The 17,718-nt window shown below is 43.0% G+C and overlaps 1 protein-coding gene across 1 annotated transcript in view; it reads left to right on the top strand.

Moving 5' to 3' along the window:
• LOC137546515 (uncharacterized) overlaps window positions 1-17,718 on the top strand; it is a 65,548-nt gene that overhangs the window by 29,327 nt on the left and 18,503 nt on the right. Inside the window, exons 8-12 of the mRNA XM_068269070.1 lie at window positions 1,177-1,280; window positions 4,801-5,025; window positions 6,270-6,355; window positions 8,864-9,000; window positions 10,689-10,778. Coding sequence (XP_068125171.1) covers window positions 1,177-1,280; window positions 4,801-5,025; window positions 6,270-6,355; window positions 8,864-9,000; window positions 10,689-10,778 — 642 coding nt within the window. The remainder of the gene's footprint in view (window positions 1-1,176; window positions 1,281-4,800; window positions 5,026-6,269; window positions 6,356-8,863; window positions 9,001-10,688; window positions 10,779-17,718) is intronic.

The raw sequence follows: 17,718 nt of genomic DNA, 5'->3' as shown, positions 1-17,718 counted from the left end.
GAGGTGCTAAAGTGGTATAGCTCAAGCCTCAAACAGCACAGTTGCATATTAAAGAGACACTGAAGCAAAAAAAAATTATGATATAATGAATTGGTTGTGTGGTACGGATAATTACTAGAACATTAGTAGCAAAGAAAATATTCTCATATTTTTATTTTCAGTTATATAGTTGAGATAACAAGCTTCAGAAGACAGAGCTCTCTGCGACTTTGAAAGCCACAGAGCTCAATGGCTCTTTTGCATAGATAACTGGAGTTTCTTAACTCTTCCTAACGTATGGGCTTTCTGTAAGCCCGCCTGAACCACCTTCGGCGCCAATAGCAGCGCTGTACTAGCATACTGGCGGTTATGGGTTGGACAATGGTCCTGTGTGCATAAAAGTGACAAAACCATTGCCCAATCCAGAACTGCCAGTATGCCAGTATAGCACTGCTGTTGGCGCCGAAGGTGGTTCAGGCAGGCTTACAGAAAGCCCCTACGTTGTATGTGATGCATGACAGGCAGCATTTTGGCCCAAGCAAGAGCAACCTCACATCCCACACTAGGGGCTTGATTCACTAAGACAAATAGCATGTCTTATCATAGTTGGCATACCTTATCAGAGTTAAAATGCCTTATCAGAGTAGCATAGGGAGCGCTACGACTTATGCCTGCTAATTGGCAATGACGAGAGCTCCACTCGTCCTGCCTTGAGCAACTGCAGGTCCAATCCCTGAGCCCCCCCAGGTCCAATCACTTGAAAGGACATTATCCCCAATAGGTTGCCTGTCAAGTTTCCTGTCAAGTGACAGGCAGCCTATTGGGCCAATCAAAGTGCGGGGATAATGTCCTTTAAAGTGATTGGACCTGTAAGGGGGGCTCAAGGCAGGACGAGTGGAGCACTCATCATTGCCAATTGGCAGACATAAGTTTGTAGCGCTCTCTATGCTACTCTGATAAGGTGTGTTAACTCTGATAAGGCTTTCTATTTGTCTTAGAGAAACAAGCCCTAGGAGTGGCCAGTACTTTAAAGAAAGTGCGCGTTATTTAGGAGCGCATGCTACACAACACTACCGCACGTGGCTTGCGCTCGGGCATTTTTACCTTGCACAATTTAAGCTTAATGAATCAAGGCCCATGGTGTTTTAGTTGCCATATAATTACTGCAAACTGTAATATTTTTCTGTTTATTTTTAGTTTCTGTCAATTCTGGATGTAATTTGGAGCTGTCCTTTAATCTGCCAGAAAATGTTTTCATGAAAATAAAGGATGCAGTGACATATGGGAACATCACATTGGATGTTAGTATTTGCAGCAAGGCTTGATGCTTTCAACAATTGCGTTACATTGTTTACTGCGTTCTCATATGAATATTTTACCACTAAGCTGATTTACCTGTTGCCATAAGCCTAGTGCTACAGCTGTTTACTTTAGATGTCCCACTTGTGGTTTCTTAAAGGAAACCCGAGGCGAAAATAAACTGATGAGATAAACAATTTTATTTATCCTCCTACTCCTAAAAATTGAATTTTTTTTTTTTAGACAACCATGGTTTTATTTTATATTTATACATTTATAAAGTAGATTGCATATTTTATTGTCCCTGCTCTATGGTAGCCTATAAGTTAAAATACATGAACTAGTGACCTTTTTCTATCTCTTCCCTGCACTCAAAAGTTGTAATTTGGCATGAAAACTTTTATGGCTCTAATTTGCTTTTCAGTGAGGTTTACTTTACTCCCTACAAGGTACCCACAAGACAGAAGCTGTCACTTACATGCCTGAAAATTAACTCTTTTAGGCAGCAAAATTAAAAAAAGAACAATATCCTGGTTACAGTGCTGTACATACACATGTTTATCTCATCATGACACGTCAACCTCAAGTACACTTTAAAAATTGAATAGCCTGAAGCAACAGCTTTGGAGCTCTTAGTAAATCTTGGAGTTCATGCAGTTCCCTCTCCAAATACAACAACACGCCTGACAATTCCTGACCAAAGCTGTAACGATTGTGGAACTTCCTCCGTGATCAGCGCACAACGCGTGCGCTGATACGGCGGAAATCCTCCACAAGCGTATAATTGCAGGAACCCAGCAAAAAGTGCTACGCACCCGTAGAGGGAAATTCCTGTCGGCAGATGGCGTTGTGGAGTGCAGAGGAACCAATCTTCTGTACCTACACAAATGCCAGACAGGAATTGTACGAAGCGCAGAACGCAATCGCAAGAGAAGCGATTGCGAATGAGAACGAGCAAAGGGACAGGTTGTATGTGTGTGCACCAAACCAGTCGTCAACCCGCGACGGTGCACACACCACAGCAGACAAGAAATAGGAACGCGATCGCGAGAGGTGCGATCGCCAGACGTGACACAAGGCTACAGCAAGGCGGAGCACGAGAGTAGCAAAGGCACAGCAAATCATACAATGAGGAGATACGGAAAATAACAAACGCTAGCTAACCGCGAACACCACACTCATTCGCAACAGTGCACACGGTTATGCGCGGTCTCCACGTGATAGGCACAATAGAGACAAGCACGCCTAACTAACCATCGACAGACAAACATGAAACAGAGGACGCAAACGCTTGCTTAACGGTTACCTCACCATGCCTCCAGCAAGCGTTCGTAGCAGACAAGACAGACACACGAAAACAGGGACAAGCGAGAGATAGGATCCACAGCACTAGCGAAAGTGGCTAGCGCGATCCAGGAAGACAGAACAGAGTAGCAGACCAGAAGGATCCACAGCACTAGCGCAAGGCGAGTGCGATCCAGGAAGACAGAACAGAAGGATCCACAGCACTAGCACAAAGCGAGTGCGATCCAGGCAGACAGAACAGAGTAGCAGACCAGAAGGATCCACAGCACTAGCGCAAGGCGAGTGCGATCCAGGAAGGCAGAACAGAAGGATCCACAGCACTAGCGGAAAGTGGCTAGCGCGATCCAAGGAGACAGAACAGAAGGATCCACAGTGCTAGCGCAAGATGCTAGTGCGATCCAAGGGAGACAGATCAGAAGAGATAGCTGGTAGCAACCGCTGCACCAGCTATACTCCAAGAACAGAGATCAGAACGATTTCCTGTCGACCACCGCTGGGACAGGACAATCGCAACAGAACAAACAAAACAGATAAGCAATCCTAACTGCACTAGGGGAACCTGCCTAGCGCAGTTTCAGAAATTACTCTAAGCTGATCTTTAAACAGAGAGTAAGGCTGACACTCCTGCAGGAGTGTTACACAGGAAGGAATCCTTATGACCAGCCAAGCATTGTGGGAAACACATAGTACTTATAGTACACGCCTCCAATGAATGTGGACAGGCAATTTGCATGACAACGTATGCAAATTCCTCTGCAAGCACAAGCTGCAAAACTGACAGAAGCTCTTCTTTCCAAAGTCCTGCAGCATGCTAACTTAAACAATGGTCAAAAAGCTGCCTGCCTGCACAGGCAGCTGAGCAGATCATTACAAAAGCCCTGTTATTTCTAGGTGGTGTTACTTGTACTGTAGTTGAGTACTTGACTATGGACAGTCCTTTGTTTTGTTTCTTTGGTTTTGGGGTCAGTTCTGAAGAGGAAACCATGTTGTGGCTCCTGTAAGTTCAATATAGTTCTATTTGTGCATGACCCTGATCAATCTCACATAAAGCCACATAAAACTTCTTGCTAGATATGAGTGTATTTCCTAGACCTGTAACACGGCCAATCTTACTATTGTGCCCTTAGGTTTGAATGCAAATAAGTGTTTTCTCTTTGGGTCACATGTTTGGACGAAAACCTAACCATGAACTTGCATGAGGCTGCCCAGATGCCCTGAACCCTCTATGCAGCTAACATTGAGGGGACTAAGAGAACAATCTCCCTCCACAGATATGAAGATGAGTCCCAGAGCTGTGAAAAGTCCAATCTCATTCTGGGACTTCTTCACCAACAATCAATGCAAACACCTCCTACAAAAACCTCCTACAAAACCCATGTGTGTATCCACTAACAATGGACAGTGACTTGCAAATAATATCGAATTGATGCAGGATAATGCAAATTTTGGATACAGCTTGAAAATGGATTAATTACATTTCACTTTGATGGGCTTCGATTGGTCCATTTTCAAGCTGCATAAATTTGCATACAGAATTTGCATAATCCTGCATCAGCTCAGAATTCCTTTCATATTATTAGCTATCCCTAGCATCCACTATGGGACAAATATATGGAAGACATTTTGAGTGTGAACCTAGCTGAGGTCACACACAGAAGATACATGCTAGATAGAGACTTATTTTATCCAGACGTGTGTCCCACAGCAGATTGGCCTAATATTTGTGTAAGACACAATTGCATTCAGTTATTGTAGAAACAAAAAATTGATGTGGCTGTGCGGCTTGCCCTCATATTTATGGCTATTTAAAACCAACAATCTTTCTTTTATTAGTGGTGTTATGTCAATCCACTGGTTTTACTGTATGTGAGTTTAAGCTGAGGTCCCAAGCTCCCTTTTTAAATTTTGTAAATGAGTATTTTTTTTCAGTGGCAGCAAAGCAAAATGATGATTTTTTTTTTTTTTAGATTATCCTAAAACCATCCTGTGTTTGACCAGCAATAGATTGGCATATAATACAAAGGCTAGTACCAAATTGGGCTGCTTACTGTGGCCCACCTCTTTTGGTTAGTAAGACTTGGTCTAATTAGAGTTATGTCAATCATAATAAAAACCTATTTTATACACATAATATGGAACGTAGCAATGTATGTATGTTCTTTTGAGTCTGATTTCACTTGTCACTGAGCCTGCTGATTGATATTTTCTGTTTTTCAGACTGTAAAACAACGTTTATATCCTTTGTTCTACACCCGTATGCGTTTAGGAGAGTTTGATCCTCCAGATATGAATCCTTACAGTGCTTTAGACCTTAGCATTGTTCAGAGTCAAGAACACAGAGATCTTGCAGTGGAGGCAGCTGTGAAGAGCTTTGTCCTACTGAAGAACCTGAAGAACACATTACCTCTAGACTTGGAGGGCATCAAAGGAAAAACTGTTGGGGTAGGTTGAGTTGTATTCTTAAACAGTTTACAAAATACAGTTGCTGAATAGCCTTTATTTTATTTTTAATTAAAAATAACAATGCTAGGTACACACAATGCACTCTTCTGACAGATTTACTGTCAGATTATTTCAAACACATCCTATCTGATTTCCAATCGATTTTTCAAACCTTTATTCATAGAAGTGAATGGAAAATTGATTGGAAAATCGACCAGACATGTTGGAAATAGTCGATCTGACAGTAAATCTGCATCTTGGGTACCTAGCATGAGAATCCCATGACACTTCAATGCTTCAAGACTCAGCCATGTCTGTCCACTGCATAAATGCAAAGGAAAAATGGTTTTAAAACTCAGAAAAATTACAGGCACAGCTGCCATCGACTTACAAGTAACAAAACTAGCTGGTGGCAAGAGAACGGAGGATCGTGGAGGATCAGCGCAGGACAGGACGGCTGCTGGGGGCTTGGGGAAGCCCCAGGTAAGTGAAACTCTTTGGTTGTTTTAAGAGCTTCAGTTCCACTTTAAAGAGTTGTAGTTTTGGGGAAAAAAACAGGTTTTGAAGTGCAGTCGAGGAAAAATGGGTCCAATATGGGTTCAATAATACCAGCCCACATGGTCCATAACACTGTTGAGTTCTCTGCAAAGAGGTTGACAAAATCATGCCTCAGTGCCTTAGGAGGTGAAGGTAACTACTCCTAATCTTATGTTGGCAGGCCAAGGGGATTAACTAATGCTAGAGTCTGGAAACCCCTTTGATAAAGGAGCCCCCCCAATCCACCCCCACTCTTACCAGGTGAAGTAAGTATTTTTGTACATTAGTAACCACTATACTTGTGGCATGTTAAACCCTATGCATGTGGTAGTAGGACCTGGGTGGGATACCTTATGGTGGAGCTCAGGGCTGAGCTGTTGTGATCTCCTATTCAGTGGCCGCTCAGTAGCAGCCATGTCGGTAAACTTCAGTCTATGAATTTAGTCATTTAGTAAACTGGTCTGATAAGTTCAAAAAATCAAATTACTTATTTGTGGTCACTGCTTTAACAGCTAGTTTATTGTTGCATTTGTCATTTATACCTTTAGGATGTATATTGCATGCTTTATTACATTTGCCACAATTATCCAGGTTTGGAAATAAATCTGGATTGGGTGCATTAATTACCGGTATATCTTAAAACCTTTGCAATTAATGCAATACTTACTCACCAAGAAGCACCTTCTATTAATGTTTTTTTTTTATAGGTAATTGGTCCATTTGCCAATGACCCTAAGGAATTATTTGGAGACTATGAACCATACCCAAGTCCTCAATATGTATTAACTCCCAGGTAGGTGAGAACTGGAGATTGTGTATTATGGAAAATAGAGAAAACTGGACACTGTGTGAAGGTAGACATGTGGACTGTCTCCTTCTGTATGTCTTTTGGTCCCCTGCTGTCCATTCGGCCCAGCATTGTGAACAGAGCTTCAGCTTGTATACACATATCCAATTTTGATTGACCAATTTTAACACTTCCATGTAGAAGGAGAGCTTACCTACACAATCTGGCCAATTTTACTACCGTCAAGTAATAAGAGTGATAAAGGATTTTGAATACTATGTAAAATTATTGGCCAATCAAAGTTACACGTTTGTATTCGTCCTTAGTTTTAGAAGCTGTTTAATTATATGCCTCTATCATATTCTAATGAGAGAGAGTTATGCATAAAAGAAAAAAACAGTCCATGTCTCAGGATTACTTGATTCAAGTTAAATTAACGTACGCTCCCTAATGACATTAGCGCGAGGTAATGACAGAGCTGCCACACTATGCGCGTTACAGGCAGCGTAGCATGCGCTTCTTAGCAACAGCCGCTCCTTGTGAAGTCCTGCACGATAGTGACAGCTGCTACTACGTTAATTAACATAGTAGTGGCCGTGCTATCGCACAGGACTTCACAAGCGGCCATTGCTAAGGAGCTCATGCTACACTGCCTGTAGCACGCATAGCGTGGCAGCTCTGTCATTACCTTGCGCTAATGTCATTAGGGAGCGTAAGTTAATTTAACTTGCGCTGCTTCACGGGGCTAAAGTTAATTAATCAAGCCCTATGAGCTTGTAAAGGTGAGCAATCTGGTTACCCTCCCTAGGGCCCTGTTTGGTTGTTATCCACCACTGTTGCAGTACATTACATTTGGTATAAAGCAGCCCCATAACCATATTGATCTGGGCACATGATCACAGTTGTAAAGTTCTTAATTCAAATAATGTCTAGTGTGTAGCTGAAAGGAAACCCTGCATCTCTTTAGTCTGGTAATGGAGCGTGGTTTTCTGTTTATTACTAGTTTGATGATGATTCCTAGTTTGCTTAAAGGACTTACGAGGCCAAGAATAGAAAAAAAAAAAAAGTTAGATACCTGCATCAGCTTGTAAGGCACAGAGGACGCCGTCTTTGCCCTCCGTGCCGTTCCGCCGGGTCCCCGCCGCTCAATAGCCCCCCGAACGGCCCCCGACCACGCGGCCCGGGTCGGGCTCTCCAGCCTGTACAAAGATGGCCGCCGGAGCTGGCCGCGGCTGCGCAGTCCGCATAGCCGCGAGTGCGGCTGTGCAGCTCTAAGGCCAACGTCTGCGCAGCTTTAAGGCCAACGAGTACGGCTGCGCAGCTCTAAGATCCACGTAACAGGCTGTTTCCTGTAGCATGGATCGGGGGGTTGCGGGGACCCAGCGGAATGGCACGGAGGGCGCAGACGGCGTCCTCCGTGCCTTACAAGCTGATGCAGGTATCTAACCTATTTTATTTTTTTTCCTATTCTTGGCCTCGTAAGTCCTTTAAGAATTTTTAATTTACGTCTTTAGATATTTTGAAACCAGCCAATGTAGCCTCAGCAGGAGGAGGGTTAATTTTTCAGACGAGCTTACCACTGCACTGATTCACTGATAATGGCAGTGGCATAGCTAAAGAGCAATGGGCTCCAGTGCAAGTTTTACATTGGGGCCACCCAAGCACTCTATATATAACAATTGATACGGCGCACCAAAACCTGCAAAGGACAACCAGAGGCGCAAGAAGGGGCTGGAGTACAGTGTGTTAATGATAACTATTTAAAGCATCTATAGAAGTGATTATTACCAGCACAGAATCAACAGAGAGCTAAAACTGTGTTTGAGGGAGGGCCCCTCTGGCCCAAGGGCCCCGGTGCGGTCGCAACCTCTGCATACCCTATTGCTAGGCCTCTGCTTAACGGCCAGAATCTGAAGTCCTGTGCAGTGTATATTCGAATGCAGCTCAGAGCGGGTGAATATGAAATGTTCTGTTGACTGGTGATCCAAAATTCCACATTTTCTCTGCCTAGTATGGTTTCCTGTATGCAGTGGCCATAGGAGCTGCTCTTCCATACCTGGCTGGCACTGGAGTCCCCAGCTTTTTATAAACATCCCTGTATATGGATAAAAGATGAGGTACATCTGTTGTCTGGATAGGCTGTATTAGAATTGACAGTCACAGATCCTTTACATACATAAATACAGATCATCCATATTTGACTTATGCACTTGTGAAACATGATGGTTTAAATAAGCTGCATTGTTTGGCTTGTGCACCATTTTTTAACTACATTTAAAGTTCATATCTGTAGTATTCCTACTCATTTATTAGCATTGTGTATACAGTATAATAAAATCCTGTCTGCACGATATTGCACTCAAGCTTCTCTCACCACCAATGTGGCCAATATTCTTCTTGGCATGTACCTACGCCGCATTTTATGTTTATGCTTCCAGTACAGTGTCTACAGCTAGAGCTGGCCTGTACATTGTGACAAACAGTATGTGTTTATTGGCTTGTTTTTCTCATCAGAGATGGCATTGCAGAGCTTCCACTGCAGGTCAGATTTACAGCTGGATGTAGTGATGCTCATTGTGAAATTTACTCTTCTGCTGACATAAAAGAATTAGTGCAGTCTGTTGACATCACCATTGTGTGCCTTGGAACTGGTAAGTCAAGAGACTATTTCAGTCAGAGTTTTGAGAATGTACAGTAGTGGTAGTATAAAACATACATGTTAAACTAAAAAAAAAAAGTTGACCTTACCTGGACCAATCTACCGGTAACCCCCCCCCCCCCCCCCCCCGACGTCCTGTGCCCGCGCCAGGACAAAACAATATGCGCAGGAAGTTCCCGGTGACATCAGCGGGACGCAGTAGTTTGCAACATTAAGCTTGCAAAAAGCGGAAGTGAGCCGGTGGCCGGGACTGGAGGATCGTTTTGTCCCGGTGCGGGCACAGGATGTCTGTGGGGGCATGGTAGACGCTCCAGCTAAGTTCAACTTTTTTGGGGGGGGGGGGGGGGGGGTGGGCGTTTACAGTACTCCTTTAATTTTATTGTAGGCATAAAGCATTCTTAAAGCAAGAGTGAATTTGGGTTTTAAAACACTCCATATCTTAAAAAGAAAAGATACATTTTGTGAGTTTATACAATTTTTTCTTTTTTGTTAAAATAGAAAGCCTAACACAAGCACCGTTTGCCCAATTTTTTTACCTTTCTAAAAATCACTGCTTATGTACACAAGTCCTGTCTGTTTAAACTGAAAATTGTCCTCAAGACTCAAAGGGCTGGAACCCACAAGAGCGTTTTTTTGAGCATTTTGGCAGCGCTGCGATACGCTAGCGTTTTGCCAAAACTCTCAGCTGATGTTAATGGATGGGGCAACTTCCACAGGAGCGTTTGCGTTTCCCAGAAACGCAAACGCAGGACCTGCAGCATTTTGGAAGCGTTAGCGCTTCAATGTAAAGTATTGAAACGCTAGCAGAAACGCTCAGCAAAACCTAAACTAAGCGGTTTTGCTAGCGTTTTGCGGTTCAGCACACTGTAACAAAATTAAAAATAATTCACAGGACCAATCAGGATAAAAACGCGAAACGCAAAACGCTACACAACCGCTGAGGGAAAAAATACACTGTTGCAAAACGCGACCGAAAACTCGCATGAATCCGCTTGCAAACCGCTCAGGCAAAACGCTAGCGGTTGCGTTTTGCGTTTGCGGATTTCAGTGGGTTCCAGGCCAGAGCCTGTTTCCGTGAGGTGTACATTTGTACATCCTACTATCAATTTACTTCATCCTACTACCAATTACTGAATCTGAGAGAGCCTAAGCGCTTTGAGTCCTATGGGAGAAAAGCGCTATAAAAATGTTTATTGTATTGTATTATTGTATTTGTGCGTTTTTTCAGCACACAAATTCACACAGCAATGAATTGCTATGGGCTTGTTTCCATTAGATGTGAAAATTGAATCCAGAAAAAAAAAAAAACTAACAGGGTTACTGTTTAGCATACAATTTTGTACATCTGCTATCAATAATGACAATAGGATTTCTTCTTGTAAAAAGAAAAAAAAAAAAAAAGAGGGACCAAGAAAATTTTTGGGTGAATTTGCATGTGAACATTGTATATACAGTATTCACATGCTTCTAATGGAAACCTAGGCCAAAGAGCAGATATCTCTTTGGACCTTAGGGAGGTACACTGGTATGCTGGGACTGGCTTGGTTATAACAAATATTTATAGTCATTATGGAGCCTGTTGAGAGTAGGTAATAACAAGTATTATATTATACTGGCTACTATAGGCATAGCTGCTATTGCTACAATCGTTGTACTATAATTCTGTTGCAACCTTCCTAGGTGCGAGCGTGGAGACTGAAGGCATGGATCGAATCAATTTGGCTCTTCCTGGCCACCAGTCCACATTACTGGAAGATGCCGTAGCCTCAGGTAAATCATACATATTAAAGCCTAAGTCCAGGCAAGTTAGACAAACCTCTTTATATACTGTATCTTGATGGATCCTTAATCTATTGCAACACATTTCAGCAGCCACAAACTTATACTGATCAGTTATCAATCTGGTAGCATTATCTCAGTACACCTGTACTTACCAAAAATGATGCCTTCTAGGAGGAGAAGGAGGTACTGTGTGTGTAGTCAACAATCACTTCAGTCCAGGCTCCAGCTCTAAAGCTATGTACACATGCGTGAAACAGCCAATTAACGACTGTTCTACAATCAAATACAGAAAATGTTAAAGAGTCTACTCAGTCTGAAATTACACTCTCATTCTATCATCTTGTCATATAAAAATTATATTTACCTGCCTGCTCTTTTCCTCCTGCAGTCCCATGTCCACCATCTTCCATTGCATAGCCCCACCCCCTACTGAAAAAAAATGTCATGGTGTTTTCTCTACTCAAGATAGAAAACACTGTGGCAAGTTTTTTTTTTTTTTTTCCAGTCCACAAAAGAAGTTGCGATCACAATCCTGACCTCCCAGTAGGAGTATAGAATTTCCCTGCAAAAAAAAAATCGAGATATAGTGCAGTATTGCCTATTATGAACAAACATAGAACAAAGAATTGAACTGACTCTTGGGTGCATGCAGAAATATTCTTAATTATTTATTTTGAATAATTTAATTAGATCAATAAAGTAAAAAAAGATTAAGTATCAAAAATTGCATGGATATACAGACACAATACACAACAAATACATAACAAATACACACATACAAAAACACTCTTAAAAATTGGACAAAATATCCCAATTGAAGGGAGGCTGCAGTCCTCCTGACCTGGCCAGTTAAATGGTTTCTGTGGTGCTCACAAAGTGACACTGTCACCTAATGAGCAATTGTAACCACATATGTTGGTAACTCAAAATTGCAATTCGCCAAGCTCCAAAAAAATGCTCTAAAAAGCTCAAAAAATGCTCTAAAAAGCTCCAAAAAGCCCAAAAAATGCTCAAAAATGCCCATATGCAGCCAATCAATTAATTGCTGGAAAGAGTCCCGCCATGTATTATGAATGCAGGTAGTCCTGGACCCAATCGCAGTCACCCAGGAAGTCCACAAATCCGTGGGACTAATGTGTGCAGTCACCGTAGTGTAAAGCCTCTCTTAGCCCAGAGAAAAAGTTCCAGCACAGACAGGGATATCAATACATGCATCAAAACACCAATGTGGATGGTTCAAATGTAATCCAAGATGCAGTTAGATCAGCAGACATTGATAGCAGCAAAGCAGGCAAACTGGGTTAGCTGGATTAGAAATCAGCAGTTTGGGAGCAATTAGGATGGTTCAAATGTAATCCAAAATGCAGTTAGATCAGCAGACATTGATAGCAACAAAGCAGGCAAGCTGAGTTAGCTGGATTAGAAATCAGCAGTTTGAGAGCAGTTAGGAGGCAGTTCACAAGCGCTGCATGAAATAATGCATAGTTACCATCCAATGTGGATGAGCCCAAGGAAGTACAGGCCTCTAATCCAAAATGCAGTTAGATCAGCAAACATTGATGTAAAAACACTTGGTAGTGGCAAAGCAAAAAAGCTAGATTAGCTGGATTAGCAAGCAGCAGTTTCTGGGCAGTTATAAGGCAGTTCATGAGCGCTGCATGGAGTAATGCATAGTTACCATCCAGTGTAGATGACCCCAGGGAAGTACAGGGTCTCTGGCTTACAAGAAGATTGCTGGGATACAGTCCATGAATAGACGCATAAGTGTCGACATGTTTCGCCGTTGCCAATGACGGCCTCTTCCAAGACAGCGTCCTTACAGCTCTCTAATCACTGACAGACTGTGCCGAGTATTTCAGCTCTAGACCACGCCCATCTCCACCCACATGGTACACCTGATCAGCTGCAAGAGACAGCCAATCACAGACGCACGGTGTCACACGCCGCCCAGCGCACCAAGGCGCATGGAGACGGACGTAAGCACACCGTGCGTCCCAGCATGGGGCGCAAACGAAAGTTCAGCGTCCCATTGACGGCGAGCAGGGGGAGAGGAGGGAGGCATGCAATAAACCTCGGCACAGCATGGCATTTACCGTTTGATACCAGCATCCACACACGAAAAACATAATCAATCAAAATAAACATACAAAACAACCTAAGAAAACAAAACAAAGACAAAAAGGCATCCCGAGGGGCCCACACAAATATTCAAATCAATATTTATATACTAGTACTATTATCCATCTTAAACAGAGGCTCAAAGATTAGACCATATAAATGTAAAAACAGTATTCTCAACTTATGTGAACCTACATAACACATTCCTATTGTAATAAGTGGGACCCATGCGCATAAACAAAGGAGGGAAAGAAAGGAGACAGGGGAGAAGGAGGAAGGAAAAAGGGGGAGGGAAAGGGGAAAGGGGAAAGGGGAAAAAGGGGGGGAGAGAGGAGGGAGGGGGAGGGGAAAAAGGGGGAAGAAAAAAAAGAGAACCAGGGGGCACTTTTTAAACTAATTGATGATGCTGTACATGTGGGGATTATTAGCCCACAAACGGCAAATTTTCTGAAGGTGGATAATCCAGTCACTCCCACTTTTTATGCATTGCCAAAGGTCCACAAAAATATATTAAAACCCCCTGGACGACCGATTGTTTCGGGTTGTGGTGCGCTTACCGAAAAAATCAGTATATATGTTGATCACTTTCTCCAACCCCATGTCCACCGCCTTCCATCTTATGTTAAGGACACCTCACATTTGCTGACTATTCTGGAGGGCTTACAGTTGCCCCCTGGTTCTCTTTTAGTCACCCTGGACGTTGAGGCCCTTTATTCCAGCATTCCCCAACAAAAGGGGATAGAGGCAGTTAGTAGATTTCTTTTGGAATTGGGCACGGAGGAATATGCTCACAATCAATTTATTTTGCAGTTGTTGTCATTTATCCTGGAGAACAATGTGTTCATATTTGACCGCTGCCACTACCTCCAGGTGCAGGGCGCGGCGATGGGCACAACTTGTGCGCCGTCGCTTGCGAACCTGTACCTGGGGGAGTGGGAACGCGGTTTATTTGGTAATGATTCGTTGATTGTGTACCTGTGCCATATTGTGTCATGGCACAGGTACATAGATGATATCTTGGTCTTCTGGACAGGTGGGAGGGATCTCCTGGATGAATTTGTACAGAGGTTGAATCTTAACGACTACAATCTTAGATTTACAATGCATTGTGACTTTGCAACGGTACCTTTCCTTGACTTAAGGATCAATGTGAGCACAGACGGATATATTACGACGCAATTATATTGTAAGGAGACGGCGACGAACTCCTTCCTTAGAGCAGATAGCTCACATCCAAAACACACGATTCGTGGCATTCCCATTGGGCAATATTTGAGAATCCGTCGAAATTGCTCAAGAGATGAGGATTTTGAAAGAGAAGCCAAAGTCCTACGTCGGAAATTTCTGGAAAGGGGTTATAAAGATAAATGGCTTAAGAAAGCATATCGCAGGGCTCGGGAGTCAACCAGGACAGATCTTTTGAGACCCCCTGGTGGCCCGAAGACCGCTGATAGGAATGATGATAGCAAAACACGTCTGATTACACGTTTTTGCGATCAGGAACACCAGTTATATGAGATTCTGGGCCGACATTGGAATGTGCTTCGCTGCGATCCTTCAGTTAGGGATTATGTGTCTTTTAGACCGGAAATTACATTCAGACGATCAAGGACTCTGAGAGATACCTTGACCTCCAGTCATTTTTGTCGTAGTGGTCGTCGTAGGCACTGCACCACAGTGGGTACCTATAGCTGTGGTGGCTGTGCTTACTGCAGATATCTGACAATAGGGCCTGAGGTGGTGCTTCCCAATGAGCGTAGGTGGAAACTACGCCACTTTGTAAATTGCAACACTGTTTGTGTTGTGTATTTACTCACGTGTAGATGTGGATGCTTCTATGTGGGAAAAACCAGTCGGGCATTTAAAGAACGTATAAAAGAACACACGGGCGACATTGGGGGGTGTAACTTTAGGTCCCCAATTTCTAGACACATCCACATGACACATAGGGGTGATGCTAGCTACATTAGGTTTGTAGGTCTAGACAGAGTACACCCACATGAAAGAGGTGGGGATGTTGACAAACGACTTCTACAGATTGAACTTAGGTGGATTTATGAATTAAATGCCACCAAGGGCAAAGGTCTAAATGACGCAGTGCAATATGGTGCTTTCCTGCCGTCCTAGCAGGTTGGCTGTATCCTGGTGTGTTTCTTGTACTCTGCTCAATTGCACCCTCCCTAGCGGGTGTTCCCTTAGGTTTCCCTTCCCTTTCCTTTTCCCTTACTACTTTTTTTTTTTCTTCCCCCTTTTTCCCCTCCCCCTCCCTCCTCTCTCCCCCCCTTTTTCCCCTTTCCCCTTTCCCCTTTCCCTCCCCCTTTTTCCTTCCTCCTTCTCCCCTGTCTCCTTTCTTTCCCTCCTTTGTTTATGCGCATGGGTCCCACTTATTACAATAGGAATGTGTTATGTAGGTTCACATAAGTTGAGAATACTGTTTTTACATTTATATGGTCTAATCTTTGAGCCTCTGTTTAAGATGGATAATAGTACTAGTATATAAATATTGATTTGAATATTTGTGTGGGCCCCTCGGGATGCCTTTTTGTCTTTGTTTTGTTTTCTTAGGTTGTTTTGTATGTTTATTTTGATTGATTATGTTTTTCGTGTGTGGATGCTGGTATCAAACGGTAAATGCCATGCTGTGCCGAGGTTTATTGCATGCCTCCCTCCTCTCCCCCTGCTCGCCGTCAATGGGACACTGAACTTTCGTTTGCGCCCCATGCTGGGACGCACGGTGTGCTTACGTCCGTCTCCATGCGCCTTGGTGCGCTGGGCGGCGTGTGACACCGTGCGTCTGTGATTGGCTGTCTCTTGCAGCTGATCAGGTGTACCATGTGGGTGGAGATGGGCGTGGTCTAGAGCTGAAATACTCGGCACAGTCTGTCAGTGATTAGAGAGCTGTAAGGACGCTGTCTTGGAAGAGGCCGTCATTGGCAACGGCGAAACATGTCGACACTTATGCGTCTATTCATGGACTGTATCCCAGCAATCTTCTTGTAAGCCAGAGACCCTGTACTTCCCTGGGGTCATCTACACTGGATGGTAACTATGCATTACTCCATGCAGCGCTCATGAACTGCCTTATAACTGCCCAGAAACTGCTGCTTGCTAATCCAGCTAATCTAGCTTTTTTGCTTTGCCACTACCAAGTGTTTTTACATCAATGTTTGCTGATCTAACTGCATTTTGGATTAGAGGCCTGTACTTCCTTGGGCTCATCCACATTGGATGGTAACTATGCATTATTTCATGCAGCGCTTGTGAACTGCCTCCTAACTGCTCTCAAACTGCTGATTTCTAATCCAGCTAACTCAGCTTGCCTGCTTTGTTGCTATCAATGTCTGCTGATCTAACTGCATTTTGGATTACATTTGAACCATCCTAATTGCTCCCAAACTGCTGATTTCTAATCCAGCTAACCCAGCTTGCCTGCTTTGCTGCTATCAATGTCTGCTGATCTAACTGCATCTTGGATTACATTTGAACCATCCACATTGGTGTTTTGATGCATGTATTGATATCCCTGTCTGTGCTGGAACTTTTTCTCTGGGCTAAGAGAGGCTTTACACTACGGTGACTGCACACATTGGTCCCACGGATTTGTGGACTTCCTGGGTGACTGCGATTGGGTCCAGGACTACCTGCATTCATAATACATGGCGGGACTCTTTCCAGCAATTAATTGATTGGCTGCATATGGGCATTTTTGAGCATTTTTTGGGCTTTTTGGAGCATTTTTGGAGCTTTTTAGAGCATTTTTTGAGCTTTTTAGAGCATTTTTTGGAGCTTGGCGAATTGCAATTTTGAGTTACCAACATATGTGGTTACAATTGCTCATTAGGTGACAGTGTCACTTTGTGAGCACCACAGAAACCATTTAACTGGCCAGGTCAGGAGGACTGCAGCCTCCCTTCAATTGGGATATTTTGTCCAATTTTTAAGAGTGTTTTTGTATGTGTGTATTTGTTATGTATTTGTTGTGTATTGTGTCTGTATATCCATGCAATTTTTGATACTTAATCTTTTTTTACTTTATTGATCTAATTAAATTATTCAAAATAAATAATTAAGAATATTTCTGCATGCACCCAAGAGTCAGTTCAATTCTTTGTTCTATGTTTATTATTACTCGCTGACATGGTGCATGCAGTTATTGCTAACATTTTCGATCTTTAACCTGGTTTATATTGAGTCTTCTGACTCTCGAATTTTGTTTGTCTGATTTCTGCTCCGGTACCCCTTTTGCAATACATATACTACTGCCTATTATGAACCACCCCGTGATTCACTTCTCAAAGTTGTGCAATAAAGGACCTCCACACAGATACAGAGGAAAGCAAGGGGGATCTTTTTCACCCCCTTTGTGAGTCTCACTCACCAGATTATTTCTTGTACTTTATACATATAAGCCCTCCATCCCGGGCAGCAACAGTTAAAAACCTTCAGACATAAACGGAACTCGCATAGTGTAAAAAAAACTTTTTGATTGCTAAAATGCATAAAAGATCTGCGTACCAGATTTACAATCATAAGCGCTTCTCTGTGTGACACGCTCTGATTACTTCCTCCTTCCGTCCCACGTGACTCCTTAGCTCCGCCCTACGCGTTTCGTCATTTGACTCATCAGGGGCATCTTTGGAGCGATAAAGTTTTTTTTTGTTGTTGTTGTTGTTTTTGGGTTTTTTTAAGCAGGGACCGTGGCTATGCGCCTGAAGCTGGCAGACATGAAGCTTTGGGAGGAACAGATCAGGGAGATAATTATAACTTTTATATGATAAGACAATACAGTGAAAGTGTTTTTTACACAATG

The sequence above is a fragment of the Hyperolius riggenbachi genome, chromosome 2 (assembly GCF_040937935.1).
Source record: "Hyperolius riggenbachi isolate aHypRig1 chromosome 2, aHypRig1.pri, whole genome shotgun sequence".
Classification (NCBI taxonomy): Eukaryota; Metazoa; Chordata; class Amphibia; order Anura; family Hyperoliidae; genus Hyperolius; species Hyperolius riggenbachi.
This window is presented reverse-complemented; position numbering and strand designations above follow the sequence as displayed.